This window comes from Saccoglossus kowalevskii, chromosome 1 (genome assembly GCF_978046115.1).
Source record: "Saccoglossus kowalevskii chromosome 1, keSacKowa6.1, whole genome shotgun sequence".
In the NCBI taxonomy this organism is placed as follows: Eukaryota; Metazoa; Hemichordata; class Enteropneusta; family Harrimaniidae; genus Saccoglossus; species Saccoglossus kowalevskii.
The window spans coordinates 31,153,156-31,172,307 of NC_140641.1; the positions used below are offsets into that span (position 1 = coordinate 31,153,156).

At 38.3% G+C, this 19,152-nt stretch overlaps 2 protein-coding genes across 2 annotated transcripts; one reads left to right on the forward strand and one right to left on the reverse strand.

The window, feature by feature from the left end:
- The first annotated feature begins 2,093 nt into the window (after nt 1-2,093).
- Nucleotides 2,094-7,648, forward strand: LOC100373845 (matrix metallopeptidase 19-like). Its single transcript, NM_001184851.1, is given in 8 exon segments — nt 2,094-2,113; nt 2,346-2,477; nt 2,699-2,954; nt 3,200-3,421; nt 4,124-4,369; nt 4,680-4,793; nt 5,681-5,851; nt 5,978-7,648. Coding segments are annotated over 7 exon segments (1,518 nt in total). The 5' UTR covers nt 2,094-2,113; nt 2,346-2,387; the 3' UTR covers nt 6,397-7,648.
- Nucleotides 7,649-15,006: 7,358 nt separating this feature from the next.
- LOC144359231 (uncharacterized) lies at nt 15,007-18,319 on the reverse strand. The gene is made up of 2 exons (XM_085497575.1): nt 18,240-18,319; nt 15,007-16,750 (listed from the first exon to the last, which is right to left on the reverse strand). Exons 1-2 carry the CDS (start codon nt 18,317-18,319, stop codon nt 15,007-15,009), a joined length of 1,824 nt encoding a protein of 607 aa, XP_085353701.1.
- Between the last annotated feature and the right edge of the window lie 833 nt (nt 18,320-19,152).

Consider the following 19,152-nt stretch of genomic DNA (forward strand, 5'->3'; position numbering starts at 1 on the left):
AAATAAATGTACGCGCATTTCGTTGAAAAAGGGAAGTCTGAGTATACGCCCCTAAGAACAAGACACAATAGGAAATTTACATGTTGAAATCATTCAATAACATGATATCAATCATTATGATCAATAACACGAATTAATTAACAATCAATATCATGAAATCATAAATAGTATGAAATCAATAATAATCAAACTATGTACGGCTACCAGATCTGTTATTCACATCTTTTGTCCATTACAAAATGTAATTCTAAACATGCACTTGTTGTATATGCTTTTCTTCAAAAATCTTCTCCAGAACGGCTTTTGGTCTAGGGATAAAATGTGTGTATGTTATGCAGTTAGTATGTCAGTTGGTGTTTCATCATTTGCTTCAGGAAGAGTGGTTTAGAATAAAGTTATGCAAATGAGATACAACGATAATGGTACAACACTGTAAAATAGCAAGAGGAGTTTCGTTTTCGAGAGGACATTCGTGGGGTTGAAAACCTACGAATACTAATAAAAACAAAAACAATAGCATTATAATTTGGAAACCTGATGAAATAATCAGTACACGAAATCAATAATCATTACATGAAATCAATAATCAATGCATTGTGTATTAATATTGATACATTTTGAAGAAAAAGGTTTAGTTTTACTCTATCGAATTTTAGGGACGCATCCTCGGGTTCCCGATTGCGATATTCATCATTATTGTATAACTCCACCTAATTAGTTAAAGCGGGGGAATCGTTACCTGCGCATGCGTCGTACGGTCATAGCGTGTCGTTGTTTACAAACACGCATCTACCCACGAGGCTTTGCGTCTTGTTATCGTTGCTTGGGACTCAAACCCCGTCGACCCCTCCGATTCAAGACAATAGACACTTAAAGTAACACTAAGTTTTCTAGCTAACTTAAAGTGTTTATCTCAGTATTTGGTCCCTTCATTTAATATAGTCATGTTATTTGACATTTTCGCGGGGATAAGGGTAATATGAAAGCTGGTAAACAGCAAACCTATTTGTTAAATTGCTGAATCAGATCAACATTCTTGTAAGGTTGGCGTGTTGTTACGTATGAGACCAGTGTGGCAGAAGTGATCTATTCTAAAACCAGATTCCCAATAATAAGGTTTTTAAATTAATTCCAAAATTTGGAACAATTTGGAAATGTGGCATCATTTTTTTAATTGATTTAAAAAACACACCATAGTATCAGAAAAGTGCGCGATGTCAGTGACTGTGCGTAACCTTTTGTTCACCGTTTTGGTCTCGGGTCACAGTATTCCAAGTACTGAATACCACCGGATGGGGGGATATCATTTCTTCCCGTGTAAAATCATACTACTGAGAATTTCTTGGAAGGAAGGGGGCTGAATGCACGCTTTGAGAAGTAACACGCTTGCTATCTTTCAAGGAAAATCCCGGTTGAGAGTCTCTGTATTTGGAACTCATTAAAACTTACGCATACTTGTGTTAAATATCAGGAGATTCGTTGAACTTGAAGGTAAATAAGTAAAAAACTGGCAGGATTACTTAATCTGGTATGTGTGGTAGTAATCGCAGACGTTACTTTCGTGAAGAACTGTGTGTCAACTGTTTGAGCTCTGTCGTCATACCAATCTAATGGTAAGAATAGAGCGCCTCTTTCTTTGACAAAGAAGAGTGTATTATCGTACATATATCTAGTTAAGAAAAGGTAAACGTACTAAGGCAAAAGGAATTCGGCAGATAGCCGCGGGACTTCAACTATCTAGGAGGGGGACTCGCCGGGTATAATAAAATCAAAATTGAAAAGGCGTCCGCATCATTATATCGAATCGAAACGTCTGTTCTCCATACTCGTTCAGCATAATAGCTTTTTTTTCCAGAGTAATGAACTTCGTTGAAATTTAAAGAAAGCCGGAACTCGATATGTGTGTGTTTACTCCGAAATCACACTTCCGTTGCTCAGTAGTGTCACATGCAACCAGCCATGTCGGTGGAAATAATGCCGTAAACCAGTGTAAACGTGTTTTGTCATTGTGCCCAGGTCCTGTCCTAACGCCCTATATAAATACAGTAATCGACTCTCTGTCATTCAGCCAACTTATCGAGTTCACAGTCTCGCCGGCGACGCCGCACAAGAGGTGAGTTAACTGCTATGCAATGTTGTCCCAATTGCACGCCTGAATTCATGCTTTCACCATTGCTTACATTGGATCATTGCCACGCTCTGTAAAATGAGATGTTTGTGTAACGTTGGACAAACGGCAGTTGACTTGAAAAGTAGGAATTTCGATCAATTGTTGTTATGAGAAGGGGAAAAAGATATCAACATTTTGAGTTTATTATTATGATAATATATATTTTTTATTACAGTACTAGAACAATTTAAAGACTAAATCTGACCTAGACTTGACAATGATAGCCGCGCATACTCTGCGTATCTTGGTGATGGCTTTAGCATACACTTGTCACGGTTATCCTGCACCTACCAACGTGAACCCAACTGTAAGTTCCGTGATCACGGTTGTCATAGCAACAATGTATTATATATGACTTAACATTAACCTGTGTCTTACGTGCTACAATTATGACATAAACTATTTGTCGTGTCTAACAACAACAACCATGCCCGTTTAATCAAACAGATTGCCTAATTGTCAGACTACTGTATCTACTATTTGATTACAATTTAAATAGTTATAACATTACATTATTTTTTTTTACAGGAATATTTGGAAACGTACGGATATCTGAACAAAGACGAGCTACACGATGCCGTGGACATGCAGAATGCAGTCATGAACTTTCAGCGAATGGCTAACGTGGAAGTGTCGGGAAACTTGGACAGCGCCACCATGAGTATGATGGAAATGCCTCGTTGTGGTGTGGAAGATATGACGGGCACGGCGATTATGGGTACGGAAATGAACGAAACGTTTTCCCAGTTCACATCCTATCGATCGAAGAGATATGCTTTGGCGGGTAAGTACCTCGTGTTATCAAGTTATTCAGATAAACGTAAAAAATTACGCTTTGCACAATGATCCCTGTTAGATATATTTTCATCATATTTTACCTCAGTTTGAAATTCAAGTGCGCCCTGTGCGGTGACCGCGACCTTTGATTGCAATATATTGCGGGTATCGGGAATCTGATATGCGGTGCTTCGATAATTTTTATTGACGTTTTATTGACAACTTCGAATTCCACCTTGATTTCACTGACAGGTAGGAAGTGGGACAGAACCAACCTGACTTACAAATTCGTCAATTTTACGCCAGATTTGGCAATTGTGGAACAGAAAAAAACAATCGAACAAGCTTTCGCCGCATGGAGTGACGTCACACCACTGTCATTTACCGAGGTATTTGACGGAAGACCGGACATATTGCTAGAGTTTTCAAGCGGCGTCCACAGTGATGGTAAAAATGCCGCTTTCGATGGACCGGGTAAGTCAAATTTCGACAATATTAATTGCAAGTTACTTCTTCAGAAGTGGGAAAATATGTATTTATTTTAACGATAATGGCTATTGGAGGGAGGGGCGGGGTCAGTGCGTATACGTGTAAGAACGGTGAATAATTAAGAACATTCGTTGATGATATGTTTTTTAATCTTAAAATAAAAAAAACGCTGTTTTTCAGTGAACATTGCACTCATTCGGTACAATAATAAAAACTCAAAAGGATGCGCAAATGTGTTATTATTGTATCAAATGAATATGTTAAATCATATCATATTTGTTTCTAATAGAGTACACTATCAATTAGAATTATTTACTCATGGTTAAAGCAGGGGAGTCGTCACCTGCGCATGCGTCAGATGACCACAGTGTGTCACTGCTTACAAACAAACGTCTACCCATGAGCCTTTGCGTTTTTAGCGTGGACCCGATTTCCGCGCGTGTGCAGGTGACGACCCTACCGCTTTAAACTGTTCAGCCCTATCCACGTTGCCTTCCTGAATTTCAACGCACTGACACGTGTTACCGTAGTAAACGTATTTCCACTCTACGTCATCAAAAAAACAAACAAAAAACAGGCAACCAACGGTAGTATGACTAAATTGCATTTCAGTGCTCTGAAAATTAATAGATATACGTGGCTAACGTAAGAAAACCCGTATTTTCATTGTTTTTTTTTATTCAACAGGCGGAGTGTTGGCGCATGCCTACTATCCACAGTTTGGCGATGCGCATTTTGATGACGACGAATACTTCACAGTGCGTACTTCTGATGGAGTCAACCTCCTCTTTACAGCCGCACACGAGTTCGGCCACAGCCTTGGCTTGGCTCATTCGTCCGTATCTGATGCGTTGATGTATCCTTTCTACCAGGGATACAATCCTGATTTCGCTCTCACAGAAGACGATATTCGTGGAATTCAAGCAATTTATGGTTAGTTGGTGTTTTTTTTGTGATGTTTTTCTCTGTTATAAGTAATAAGTATTTCAAAAATTACCAAATTTCTTGCGGATGAAATGTACTTAACCCAAAAGTGATCAATTTTAGACATACGTAAAACCCAATTTCCATATAACGAACCAATCATCTGTTACAACATCATGACAGGAAAAATATTGCCTGCATAATTTTGGTGATTCCTATTATGTGCAAATACAATACTTTTTTGAGCATATAGTTTAACTGACCCAAAATAAAACTATAAATTGCAATCTTACGACTTGTTTCTCTCTCAATCAAACAGGAGTTCCTGACGCGACTCATCCAGATGAACCTGGCGTCGATGCTGACGGCATGACAATGGAAACACATAGCATCCCTGATATATGTAACACCAATATCGATACGATATTCATGGGTAAGCACACCTATTTCGAACGCCGAAAGTAACCTCTCCGCTGACGACACAGATCCCATTTCTATTTCTTCACTAAATGATAACTCACTCGTGTCAGAAAAGTATGGACACAATTTCGCCCAGCAGTAGTAAATGTCCACATCTACTAGCGAGGAAGACCTACGATTGGGAGGTGACACATTGTGCAGAACATGTAAATATAAACGTAAATGTAATAAGCAATGACTGAATAATTCATTTGATGATTTATCGTCTGCGTGATATTCTTTCCGACTACATCGTCAATGTCTAGCCTGACAAGGTCGCGTGAGTTTCGCCCTCCGCGGTGCTCTGAACCCAACACACTGACAGAACGATGTAGTTTTTCACTTTTTCCGACGATTTTTTGTCGGTACCAATCAAATTGCAGGAACGTCAGATAGTGACAACCATCAAAGAGTGGCCATTCACGGCAGAATTTATTTGTTGAGATAATGTGTGATAAGGTGCTGGCAAATTTCCGCCCAATGTTTATCATCTTATTGAAAACAGTCTGTGATTTTTGCCGGCAATGCAAACACAACTTTGTCTCCCATTTAAAGTGGTACTTATCAAATACCTTAATTTCATGATTGACGGTGTTACTATGACCACCGAAATGAATATTCATTGATACTCATATGCAAGAAGGCGTGAACTTTGTGAATTCACAGTAATGATCTTGCCAACGAGACATACGAGTACGCTATTCTGTCAGGCGTTAGTGAGGTCGGATATCGTTCGGCCGGCGAGGGCGCCACACACGCCTACATGTCAGGCTACATTAATGTCTAGCTTTGTTCGAAGCTGGTAAAATTACCACGTGACACCGAAACTTGCAGACTAATGTTATGTTTTCTTCCAAATAGATTATGATGACGTCACCTTTGTAACTAAAGGTGACTATATATGGCGAATCAATGATGCAGGAGTAGATGAAGAATACCCAAGGAAAATAAATGAAGAGTATCCCGATCTTCCCGGGGATATCCAAGCGGCATTTACATCGCCCTGGACGCTCAACACATATTTCATCAAAGGTTGGTATATTCAAACCTGCATTCAGTTCCGACGCGATGGCGACCATATAAACCGATCTAATAAAAAATTGTCCACAATCGATAACTTTATTGCATATATCAATGAATATTTGTATTTTTTTACAGGAAGGCGAATTTGGAAATTCAAAAACCGCACCTTGGCTGGGGGATACCCCAAACGGACTAAAGACGCAGGCTTGCCACGTGACCCAGACGCGGCGTTCGTATGGAGTGGAGACGGCAAAATTTACTTTTTCAAAGGCTCGCGCTATTATACCTGGAATGAAATCACCGGCAACGTTAACAGAGGCAACGTGCAGAAAATAAGGAAACACTGGAAAGGAATACCGTTAAACGTGGACGGTGCCTTTCAGTGGAAAAATCGCAAAACGTATTTCTTCAAAGATGACGACTACTGGAGGTACGACGATTTGGAAATGAGGGCCAGTGGTGGTTATCCGAAGTCCACCAAACTATGGTGGGTGGGTTGTGAGGGTCCTGTTATTGCCGGACGCCTGAGTGCCAAGCCCGCGGGATCATCCTAAAGTCCTTCGTCAATCACATAGTCGTGATATAATATAACTATACGATGTCAGTCTATGACAAAGCGTGACTTCTGCACTGAAAACAATGGCCAATGATTACAATATAGACACGTGTTTACTAATTTACAGTGTAAATTTGACAATAGGGTTACATACATTAATGAGAAGAAACTCCAACATTTTTATTTGAACTGGCAAACTAGTATATACCACTATCATATTCCAGGTACATGGTCAGTACAGTATATATTTATTGGATAAAAATATAAATTACATGAATAATCATATTATACTAATTCTCAGATACTACGCATAACCTTGCATTTAGACGGTGACGCAATTTGTTTTGCTATAATATTTAATAGCACACAAATCTCAATTTGTCAACAGAGGGTGATGTGTAAGTACGAATATGTGAAAAAAGACTTCTTGTATGAAGACATTATTTTTTCAGACCTTAGGTAAACTTACTGACTTATTTTTCAGTATTAAAATAAATAACCAAACTTTTTTAAATTGTCATTACTCTGGTCACTGTGATGGGTTGAAGGGAAAGGGGGGGGGGTAAATTTGTTGTGCTTGTTAAACAGAATGTGATTCGGGAGTATAGGCAAAATAATGTATGACAATGGATGGAAATGAATAGGAAACACACCATAAAACAAGAAACAGGCTCGCGCTTATAAATCTACAGAATACTAGTTGATACAATTGTTCGTAGTACGCGTTGAGTTTTCCATCTGTCATGAATTTGTTTTCGCGTATCTGTTAATCGACTTAATTAGCTGGTTATTAGCGAATTGCTGTGTTATGTCTGTCATCGTTTAGGCCTATTTGAAGTTTTGGACGGAACTTGGCTCAGTGATTTGGAACTAATTACGAGATAACCGTCGCTATTCTGACTAAGATTTCTGACAGTTGGTATCCGTAGTTATTAATGTAGTGAACAATTAATCAAAAGATATGACGTATTCAGTACTTAGTGTGATTGGCTTTATGATTGAAGGTTACGCCTAGAGACTTTTTACTGTTTTGTAATTGGTTAGAGTTTTGAAAATGAATAAAGAGAGTTTGAGTTGGTCTTGGGGAGCACAGCACGATAGACGCAGTCGAGTTCAGTCCTGGAGAGCCTTGGGGCGAGTGTTGACGCAGTCTAGGAGAGTCTTGATTTCAAATAATAAGTAATTTTTCCCCAGGGCGCTGTGTCTTACAGGGTGCTCGACTGATCAACTAAGGCGAGAGTTGAAACGTATTTCGTTGTGTGTGTCTTATTTGACTGTAAAGCTTAAGTGACTTCCCCGACCCCGTACCTCAAGGGGACGCGACATAGAGGCGAGACGAGATTCCCCCCTGACACGTGTGGAGAACCTACAGGAAAAGAAGATTTACCCCCTGATACATCTCCCATTCCACTATACGTGTATGTAACTTAAACTTTTACACTCAACTTTGAATTCTTCTGTACATTTCGGGCCAAAATCGTTATATTTCTTGCGGAAGTAAGCATAGCCTGGTTCGCGTTTTGCGTCGTTTTAATGCACTAGATGTCCGCTGCCCATTCTACATAATTCAACACGCCTGCCTTTAATCCTTCTGTACATTTCGGTCCGAAATCATCATACTTCGTGCTGACGTAAGCGAATCCTGACCCATTCCCAGTGTCAGATCCCCGGATGTAGATATCATGGTTGTTTATTATCCAGTCTTGTATATTTCCATGATATATTTCATACCATTGTATATTACTAGAACTGCTTACATACAGAGTAATGTTACTATCAATCGGATACTGGCCATCGAATATGATTAGACTTTCGTGATTCTGAATACGTGACATGTTTACCAGAACACCCTTCGTAGCGGAATTGATAATATATGACGTCATCACAGATTTGCATTTGATCCCCTCATCTCCGTCTGTATATAAAATGCCAAAAACTTGCTTCGTGTAACCATCACGAGTGTTCCCTTGAAAGTTAACGCTGACCTCTCGCGGGATTTGACCAGCATTGGCGAGTATCGCGAGATCAACTACCTTACTGACGGGGAAGTTGTCTACGGCCAAAATGTTAGATTTATACAGATTGGGTCTGGCAAGCCAATAACGGATCATGTCATTTAAACCTTTAAAATGGACGGATGCAACGGTGGAATATGTATTGATATCTCGTGCCCCCATTCCCAAAATAGTCGCGCCTTTCGCAAGATCTAGTACTGTAGTTGCAGTACTTTCGTATCCCATTAATTTGGCAACTTCCGACCCGTAGAAGTGCATGTGTGTGATATTGTGGCGTAAATCTGACATGGCAGCCGATGATAGTCTAAACTGTGCATTATTTTCGACATCTGTGTCTTTTTTATCTGGAAATAGCGATTCTAAAATGATCTCCCGTTCGTAATTGTTCCCGCTTTCTAAAATGTTTAATATATTGAAAATAACGTCCCTGTTTAGATTTTGATTGGGGGTATATTGGGGGCCAAATGTCGAATTGAGAAAGTTGATCACCGCTGCCGAGGACCGACTATCGGAATATGTTGACGGTGACAATGATTTATTAAATAGTCCAGTAAGATCAATCAGGTTTTTCAAATTGGAGATGACGTTCGATATATTCAATAGCCCCGGATGTTCTCGCAATGCGCCCCCAATAATTGTGTTGATACTAGGGATCACACACACGTTTGTAACAGTAACGAGTTCATTCGTTTTCTTGAACGTACGCAATTTCTGAGAACAATGATCGAAAAGCCCTTCGGGAGTAGCACGGACATGTAAAGTAGAAATGACGTTGCGTTCGGGAATCCGACGAAATAAGTCGATGTGATTGGCTATCATTGTCCCGTAACAATGATATGTGTAAATCAACACGTTCCTTTTGCTTTCCAAGATTTCCTCTACCGATGGGTTTGGTCCAAGAGAAGTGGGAACAACATGTTGTTGTAAGTATTTATTGATGACATCACCGAGGTGTGTTTGCGTCATATTGTATTCATGTTCAGATGGCGTGTATTCAGCGGCATACCTAATATTAACCATAAGAATGATAATTTCGCCTTTATTTTCCCGCGCGAATTCTGCTATCTCGCGGAGACCAGTTACAATGTGATCGGCGATAAGTCCATGATTCCAGTGAAAGCGGTCTTCTGTCGGCAAGTAAGCGACTCGGAGGTCTAAATATCGATATCCACAAGCCAATTGTAAAGTGAAATTTGCAGGTTGATTTTTTGACCAAGCGGCGATTGGAATTCCCAAATCCCGGAACTGACTGAGAAGCGTTAGAGATGAAGGACCATTTGGTAATATTCCAAACGATCCACTATTATGCGTACCCGGTATGACCAAATCACTTATCGATTTGTCTTTGATGATATCATAGAGTTCTGTCATCCACCGCCTTTCATCGATTCCTTCGTTTGCATTCCTATCATCTTTGTTTGGAGGGCGACAACTTGAACTATGTTCTTTGACACTAGGATTGGGAGTAACATGATCACGTGAATCGGCGGAAACGTAATTCTGTTCAAGAGTTTCGTCTTCAGTGCGAGTAACCTTCTGTATGTTGTTATCTTCGCGTAAATTGACCGCGCTGCTGTCAATTTTATTATTTCCTCGATGTTTTTTGTTCCCGGACCAGCCGGACTCATCCGAGAAAGCTCCAACTTGTCTTACACCAGAGCTCCCCGTACTCCAAAAGAATTTCACCGGAGTAACCCCCTTCGTTTGCCTAGAGTGAAACAGAAACCATGCGTTAACTACAATATTGTTATTAATCCACTTTCTCTGATGTTCTAGCTTTAGCACAATCCCTATATTTTCTTAACATATAACACAAAGTAAAGTCGAAAACTGTAATTAATACACATTAATTTTGATAAACTCATGGCCTCAAGGTGTAATGCAATCCTTAAAAAGATATCCACAGATTTCCTGTTCCATTTTTGAATAGTTTCCTATTGAATATAGTTTGTACTCCCAATCATGTACAGTAATGACTTCATAGTTAACCGAATACATGCTTAAATGTTTGAAACATAAAATAAGCACTGGCGACGTTAATGCCTTAATTTTGAACGGGACTAATTGACTCCCAAAAGATCCTTTTCGACAAAAAACTATTGTATGTTTGGGCATCAGTCATCAGCTTTTTCTTATGTTATATTCAATATGTCAATGCATATTCACAAGAATCATTGACTTGATTGTCCGTTAATTGACGCTGTTCACCCGTTGGAATGCACAAACAGACTGTTTCACAATAACCATTTAATTATGAAATGGGTTGAGTAAACACCACGCCAGTTAAGTTTATTATACATTGAATAGTTGATGCTGTCCTAAAAGTGTTTGTCGCTGGCATATCCGAAATTTACAACCAATACATGGCAGTAATTTGATACGACTGTTCGCTCACTTAAGATCACTACAACGTAAAACGTGATCCAGGCATGCATATACGGATATTCGCGCACATACTTTATTGTATGTTTGCGACTTTGCGTAGAACAGTTCTGAAACTGAACAAATTTAGTAACTAAGCTCATCGAGAAACTATTTTGTGTGGGTGGGGGATTATAGAAGCAGGTATGGATTGGTGTCTCGCGGTCATATAATTTGTGACATTAAGAGTCACATAAGATTGATGTATCAATATATGCACATGTTGTTTTCATCTTCCCGTCGCTGTGAAAATTAAATATATACATTAAAATACACAAAGAGAACATTCGAAATTCGTATCATTATTTACATTTGGCAAACCAAGGAACGCACGGTGTCGCCAAACATAATCTACTTCAGTTAGTACGCCCTCGTAGGCAGGCAAACGATTTTGAGCCTGGTGGCGCACTAGTAACTCGTACCAGTCTCAAATATAGACAATGTTGAGTAGCGAAATACGCACAAACATACAAACATATAATATCTACATTGTTAAGAATATGTCAAAATGGATCATATTAAATATGTACCACCTTGGCTAACAAAAGATTGTGACTTTTTATGTTTTTTAACAACGCTCTTCAAGTTCTTTCTAGTCTAACGCCTATATAAACGTATTCACGTTCTTATGCTGTGAACATTAACTCTAAACTAACATGGCAGGCACACACAAGAGTCGAGAATACCTACTTTTAGTTTAGATTTTATCACTTTATTTATATCTGTATATGTCCTGATATCTAACCATTCACCAGTATAAGAACTGCCTGCATACATTTCTTAATACATACATAACTTTTGACAAAATACAGATTTTTATTTATTAATAGTATCAGCAATTTCATAATTGTTTTTACATAGTACTTAAAACCAAGAAGATATTTATCAAAGAACTTCGTTAGTTTTTTAAATTACGAATACCTCTTTGCACATTTTTTCTTTAGGAAGATGTCACGACGTCTGCAAGTTTTTCAATCTCGAATGAAGAAAGAGCTCAGAGAGTAAAAATAACTGAATCTACTTGTTTGATGAGCCAAAATATGCAGCGTTTCGAAATGTATGCCATGTCTGAATTACAACCTTGATCACCGATCAGCTCATTTAAGAGGAGAGGAGATGTGGAATACCAATTCATAAAAAAACATAATCACAAAAGAGCTAAACAGAACAGGAATGAACAACCTTGAAATATCTTCTACACATTGTCGTAGTCAAAAAGAGGAATCAAATCAAACTGCATACCACAACCTTATCTATATTTATCGCAAGTATACGGTATTATTAAGTAATTGTAGTTGGAGACATAGTTCGTACGACATGTTAAGAAAATGTATATATATTTTTACACGCCAGACCTATTAATCAATACTTTTAGAAAATATGCATTTAAAAAAAATTGGAGAGACATGATTTTATTTCACATACTGTTTTCTGTTCTGAGAATTCATGTCGCTGGTTTCATATTTAAATTAACGTAGAATTCCAATTCACGTCTCCTCAAATCGATGCATATAGTTTAACATGTCCAATCACACGAGCGCGTCACAATGGAACCCCTTTCTTTGAACACACTCATAAACACGGAGCGGAGAACCTCGCGGCATCACATTAACATACCGAATAATATACGTGTTTTAACTACTTAGTGGTATGAAGTGAAGTTTTGCTGCTAGGACTTTCACGATTTGATGTATTGATGATGTACGGGAGAATGGAATATCGCGGAAGTCACTTAGACAACACATTAATTGGAACCTCGTGGGCACTTTTCATTGATTTCTCGCGAAATTAAAATCAGTTGATATTTTGTGGTAATGCATATATATTAGTGACATTTACTTATCCCGACATGAAGCATTGTTTTCCGCCGAAATTCACGATTTTCGGGCCTGAGTAACGCTACATTTTGTATTTTTTTTAATTGTAGTCACGCATATATTTCCTTGGGGAAAATGAAACACATCAAAGTACGTGGAAATACACTAGGATGACACACATCAAGTTATATGATTATAAGGTTCATGCATGGCCATCAATTAGCCAACTTACCCATGCAAGTGATTGTATTTATCCTCGGGAGGCAACACGTAGACGTACATGGCAAAAAGAAATACGTTGACCAGAAGAAGATATGTGTACATTTTGAACATTTCGGAAAACATAATGTGAAACAAGTTAGTGTGCAACTTCACTCTCCGACGACTGCTGGGTGTCACGTGGTCTATCAGTCTATAGCACAGTCACTATATCCCAACTTATCTTGATATGTATTCTATGGATTCCCCTAATGCTGTTAAAATTGTCAGATTAAAATTAATTATTCTCAACAATAATAACCGTTAAATTGGCATGCGAACCACATGATATTGTTTCTCGTCACATCATCCATTGATTGGATGGCCGAGAAAACACCATTGTGCGTGCTACGTGCTACGTGCTACAACATGTCGCTGGGTATGTGATCCACTATCTGAACGAAAATGGAATTAATGGATTCAAATGAAAATACGTATCATATTCCGTAGTCTGACTGTGCTATAAGTTATAGCTATATTGATGTGTAGGTGTCACAAGTAAGCAAATTAGTTACCTTGTTTTATACATTGAGTTGACGCTCATACAATTCCGTATAATACATGTATTTGTATAATTACTGTATCTGAACAATATGATTGATTACGATTTACAACCCAACTAATTACACATACAGGGGAACATGGCAATGAACTGACCAGGTTACAGTGTGCAGTAGTTCATGACGGTTTCGAATGTTGCCAAAGATTTGTATTGTCGTCGTATCAGATATTTATTCCGACTTCCTTACGATAATTATAACAATGACGTCATTGCCACTATTATCGGTCAGTATAATGTCGTTGATATTATTGTATTTGAAATTATATTGGATTTTAGATGGAAGGAGAAAAGTGTGAAATAGTAAAAAACTGCATATTTTTCGGAAACTATCATCCGACTGTCACGAGTTCAGTTAAATTGACAATACATGAGTATATTGAATATGCAAAGGAAGTATGAACAATGTATACTTGGATGCAGAGAGGAAAGTAAACGTGTTACGACAAATTTAACTTTTTAATGCATGCATGGTTCATTGTAATTCCTGAGATTTTTTTTTGCTGTTCTGACTATTCTTACTCCCGTCGGTGTAGTGGCGCCTGTCAAACATCATTTTCCAGAGATGCCTTGACCTATTTTATTCAAAGTTAGTACAAAGAAAGTCACTCTGTCTTTTGATTCGTTAATATTGGACTCGCGCATTTGACCAACTGCTGGTCACTTTATCTAAACATAGTTGAACTCTGGTGACCTTGCTCTTTGTTATATAATATTATTCCCTTTATCATAGTTTGTTTCAATATGAATATGCATTGTTATAATTACATTTGAATACAAACAAGTTTTGGGGTTGAAACAACAGTGGGGAATCAGTCTACCGAATGTCCTTGATAGATGTAAATATCTTACAAAAACATTGGTGCCTAATTTGTTTGATAATTATTTTAAGGGACATAATTTCCAGCTTTATTCAAAGTAAATCAGATATTTTAGTATAAAAACAAATGCCTCATCTCAGAAAAAAAGTGCTGCATTTAGACGTGAATAGATTCATAAAACATGCAAGATAACATAAAATCTTAGCTTGCTTTTGTCCAAGTATTTTGTACAGGTGTCTGTCAAAAATTAATGATTCACTGAGATAAATATGAACTGCCCTATTATATTCCTTGTGTGACTACTGTATTATATGAAAAGTAAAAAAAAAACGCCCTCTATAAATAGCTATCATGTTGCAAGCTCTGCTTTGTATGCAAATCAACTTAAATAGTTAGTTAGTGTGCCGTGGAGAGAGAAGTCAACAGTACTGTTGCCTCCTGGGAATTTAATCTTCAAACACTGCAATCTTTGTTTTTGAAGTGCGCTTTAAAATTAGTATTATAAAAGCTCTATCATTTGTCGAATGGACTGTTTGTCAAATACAATTTTCTTTTCAAAATGGTACGGACAAAGTAAAAACACAGAAAAGATATTTCCAAATGCTATCGACCATTTCCCAGTCATCCTTAAGTAAACTTTCTATTGGTATCTGTTCATTCGTTTCGAAATAACGCTTTAAAATTTATTTGTTTCGCATTTGACACAGTCCTCTTGAATTAGGCATTCGCGTCCCATTCCACATAATTCAACACGCCTGCCTTTAATCCTTCTGTACATTTCGGTCCGAAGTCATTATATTTCGTGCTGACGTAAGCGAATCCTGACCCATTACCAGTGTCAGATCCCCGGATGTAGATATCATGGTTGTTTATTATCCAGTCTTGTATATTTCCATGATATATTTCATACCATTGTTTACTACCAGAACTGCTTACATACAGAGTAATGTTACTATCAATCGGATACTGGCCATCGATTATGATTAGACTTTCGTGATTCTGAATACGTGACATGTTTACCAGAACACCCTTCGTAACTGAAATGATATCATATGATGTCAACACAGATTTGCATTTAAGCCCCTCCTCCCCGCCAGTATAAAAAATATCGAAAACTTTCTTCGCGTAACCATCACGGGTGTTACCTTGAAAGTTAATACTAACTTCACGCGGGATTCGAGCATCATTAGCAAGTATCGCGAGACTGACCACATCACTCGTATGATAATTGTCAACTTCTATAATATTCAGCTTATATAAATTAGGTCTAGCCAACCAATAACGAATCATGTCACGTGTTCCCTTAAAATGAACCGACCCTACGCTGGAAAACAATTTCTTATCGCGCGCGTTCATTCCCAGTGTATTTGTTTTGTTACCCAAATCAAGAAGATCAAAAGACGTCCCTTCAAATCCCATGTGTTTAGCTAAATCTGATCCCAATGATGTCAATGCGGTTCTGTCGTATGATTCGAGGAGTGCCGACAACTGGATCTCCGTGAGAGAATTCTGCAGCCCTTTTGGAAAGAGACCCGCTAATAACATGCCTCCAATTACGTTACTAGTAGATGGCGTAACACAGCCGGAAATCAGCGTCGTGTCATTGGGTTGATGATCATGAAAATGTTCGAGTTTCTTTGATCGATCAATAAACAGGCCCTCTGTGTTAGTTTGGCCGTCCCAACCATTGATAATTATGTCGTTTCTGAACACATCACTGTGCTTCGTAACAACATCACTGTCACCGAAATATGCCAATATGTTCTTGTTTGTTGCTAAAATAGATTCTACCGTTGGGTTGATTGCCAACGACGAGGGCACAAGATAAGGTCCAAGGTATTTGTAAATCAGGTCACTCGTCTGAGTTTTTTCCGTTTTGTTCATTGTTAGAGTGTTATGATCGCGGTCCCCTGGACGAACGAAATTGTAGAACTCAAGTATTAAAATTTCTCCCTTATTATGCTGTGCGAAATTGGCTATTTCTTGCAGCCCGGATTCAATTCTATCCCCAGTTAAACCATGCCACCAGTAAAAAGACCCACTTTGCGGTATGGCAACGATTCGGAGATCGAGATAGCGTATCCCCGATTCTAGTTGAATGGTAAAATTGTCCCGCTGACTACGCGACCACAGATGGACTTCCGGCAAACCCAGATCGTAGAATACATTAAATGAGCTTTCCACTAGGTACCCGTCGTCCGACAAAATGCCGAATGTGCCGCTGTCGTGTGTGCCTGGTATGACCAATTCACTCAGACGTTTTCCCTTGATGGCGTCATACATCGACGTCATCCACTGTTTCTTGTCTGTGTTCATCAGCGGAGTGGGGTAGTAGGTGTTGTGTTCCATGATGCTGGGGTCAGTTAATTTATTCATTATGTCATCATGTTTCTGAGAAAGACCAATATCTGTCAGTTTTGAAACATTTAATTCTGGATATTGTTCCCCATGTTTGTGGTATCTGAAAACGTAAACATAATGCATCAATTATAGGCTTGCACGTGATGAAGGTCAGGGGTTACGGGATAGTTTCCCAGGAATAACATGTAACTTTTGCGACGAACACTTCAGTATATGTTTCCACTAGTGCAATGAACAACAGGGTAATGAGGTCAATACAAAACAGGTTTTACAATACTTAGAATGAATAAATTCTAATGAAGAAATCACTTTTTTTTCAATAAATGATATTTAAGAAATAATATACAATATATACAGTTAAGTACAGAAATACATACAAATAAGTACAGATAATATATACCTTACTAGAGGAGACCAGGGGCATGCTATTCGGAAAATGTTTGAAATCTAGACCCTCTGAAAGACTATTCTCTGCATTTTGAAGGAAAAAAATTGCTGACATACAAAGTTGGATTTAAAGTGCCTGTGAAATGGCTGCTATTTTCACGCCTAAAATTATCCATTGATACATAAATGTTATTAATTTTTATGTTTCTAAGCATAAATAATTTTTTTTAAGTGAAAAAATGTGTTTTAAACTCAGTCTACGGAAACTTTATTTTTGTGTATTTTAAAACGAGGCTCCTCATTAGCTTCTCATTTGCATACAGAAATTCCCCTTGTGACGTCAGAAGGGGAAGTCGCTGGGCAGCTTGCATTGCCGATACGTGTAAATAAGGCACATTTCTTGTGCTGTTTTAATAAACAATGGGTTTCAGCTTGATTTGGGTGGGGGTATTTTTTAGGGAATGACCGCCCCTGCCCTCTCGGTGCCACCGCCCCTGCCTTCTCGGTGCCACCGCCCCTGCCCTCTCGGTGCCATCGCCACTGCAAAGGAAGAAATAATGCAGTCTATCTTCTTTCTTGAACGTCCTAAAATACAATTTTTGTTCAGTAAAATCAAGATTGGTGGAAAGAATAGTATTTACCCGAAAATCACGTCATATCGATAATCAATATATTTACCCCTATTTTTTATTGTTGGAGTAGGAGCGTATCCGTATCAATACGGTGTCAAGGGTCACGGATACCATCGAGAGGTTATGACAATAATTTATGAATAATACATTACCTATTCACTCAAGTTAGATATGTCTCCATTGATTGAACTTGACCTACCACACGTAACAATTATGCTACATACATAACAATACAGGCTATTGAGATGCGAATGGTTTATAAACTTCGCTAAGTAGTTTAGGTCATGACCCCCATTGTTGTTTATGTACTTCTTGAATTCGTTGGTTTCTATACAATTTTAAGCAAAAACACACTGTAATCGCAGGTAACCTAGGTAACATTCGCCCAAATTCTTTCTTGAAATAAAATTTCTTCCCAATTGAAATTAACATAATCCTATACCTCGCTTGAGCTTCATATTTGTATTTTGTGCTAACAGTGATCACGGTACAAGGTAACCGTTTGGTGATGAGAGAGATACCCCATACATGTATGTCAACAGTGACGATATTAATTATACTCTGACTTACCCAAAGTCTATACTACTTGAGAACAAAAACAGGTTTACAACGAGCATGCCGATAACCAGAGTCGTGCCCACGAGATCCATCACGTCGATTTAAAGTCACCTTCCCCAATCAAGGATTCAGTATTATAAAAACAGAAAGACAGCGGACTAGCAAACTTCTTGTTAGTTTCTGGACTTTATATACGTCAATCGTCGATTTGTACAACAGTGCAGTTCATCTGATATTTTTTTTTATCTTGGTGTCGGTTGATTCAACCCACAATGCACTAGTAATCGATATCAGTCGAGTCAAGCTTACATGAAAGACGAAATGACTGTGGCTGCTACATTGCAGTGTCGATTTTGCGGTAGAAAGTGAGAGGGTTTTATAGCTAGTCGAACATAATTCCTTTGGTTCAGTTACACACAAGTATAGATTTTTCTTGACCGTTTTCCATTAATATATATATTTGTCCCGTTTCATACAAAAAAAAAAAAAAAACGATTCTCACATTCTAGGATTTTTTTAAAAGTGTTTTGGCCAACCTAAGAGTACCTACAAAACACAATCAACGTGTTCGATACAAAACTAAAGCTGACACACTGAAGCTGATAACCTATCTGCGGTAAACATACTATTAATATGGCTATGAGGCTCATTCTATCTAGGGTACGAGTCCACCCTTGTCAGCGTTCACCCCAGGTACAATATAGAATCTACCGAAGCAATGACCGACACCATAACGTCAATACCCGATTCAATTGCACAGCGCATATGTACGAGAGATGAGCTCTCCGCACCCGTTTTTCTAGGCCATTTCACCTGGACACTTGTATTATATGTTTATTATTTATTTTCATTAGCCACCACGGTATTACTCACATATGCATGAGGTAGCATTACGTCATGTGATTACGTCCTACAACGTTGAATG

Bases quoted from the DNA above. Each gene is read 5' to 3' on its own strand.
- LOC144359231 (XM_085497575.1), bottom strand. From the start codon at position 18,319: ATGGATCTCGTGGGCACGACTCTGGTTATCGGCATGCTCGTTGTAAAC. The intron at 16,751-18,239 runs GTAAGTCAGAGT...TTACGTTTTCAG, and splicing joins TCAAGTAGTATAGACTTTGG to ATACCACAAACATGGGGAAC.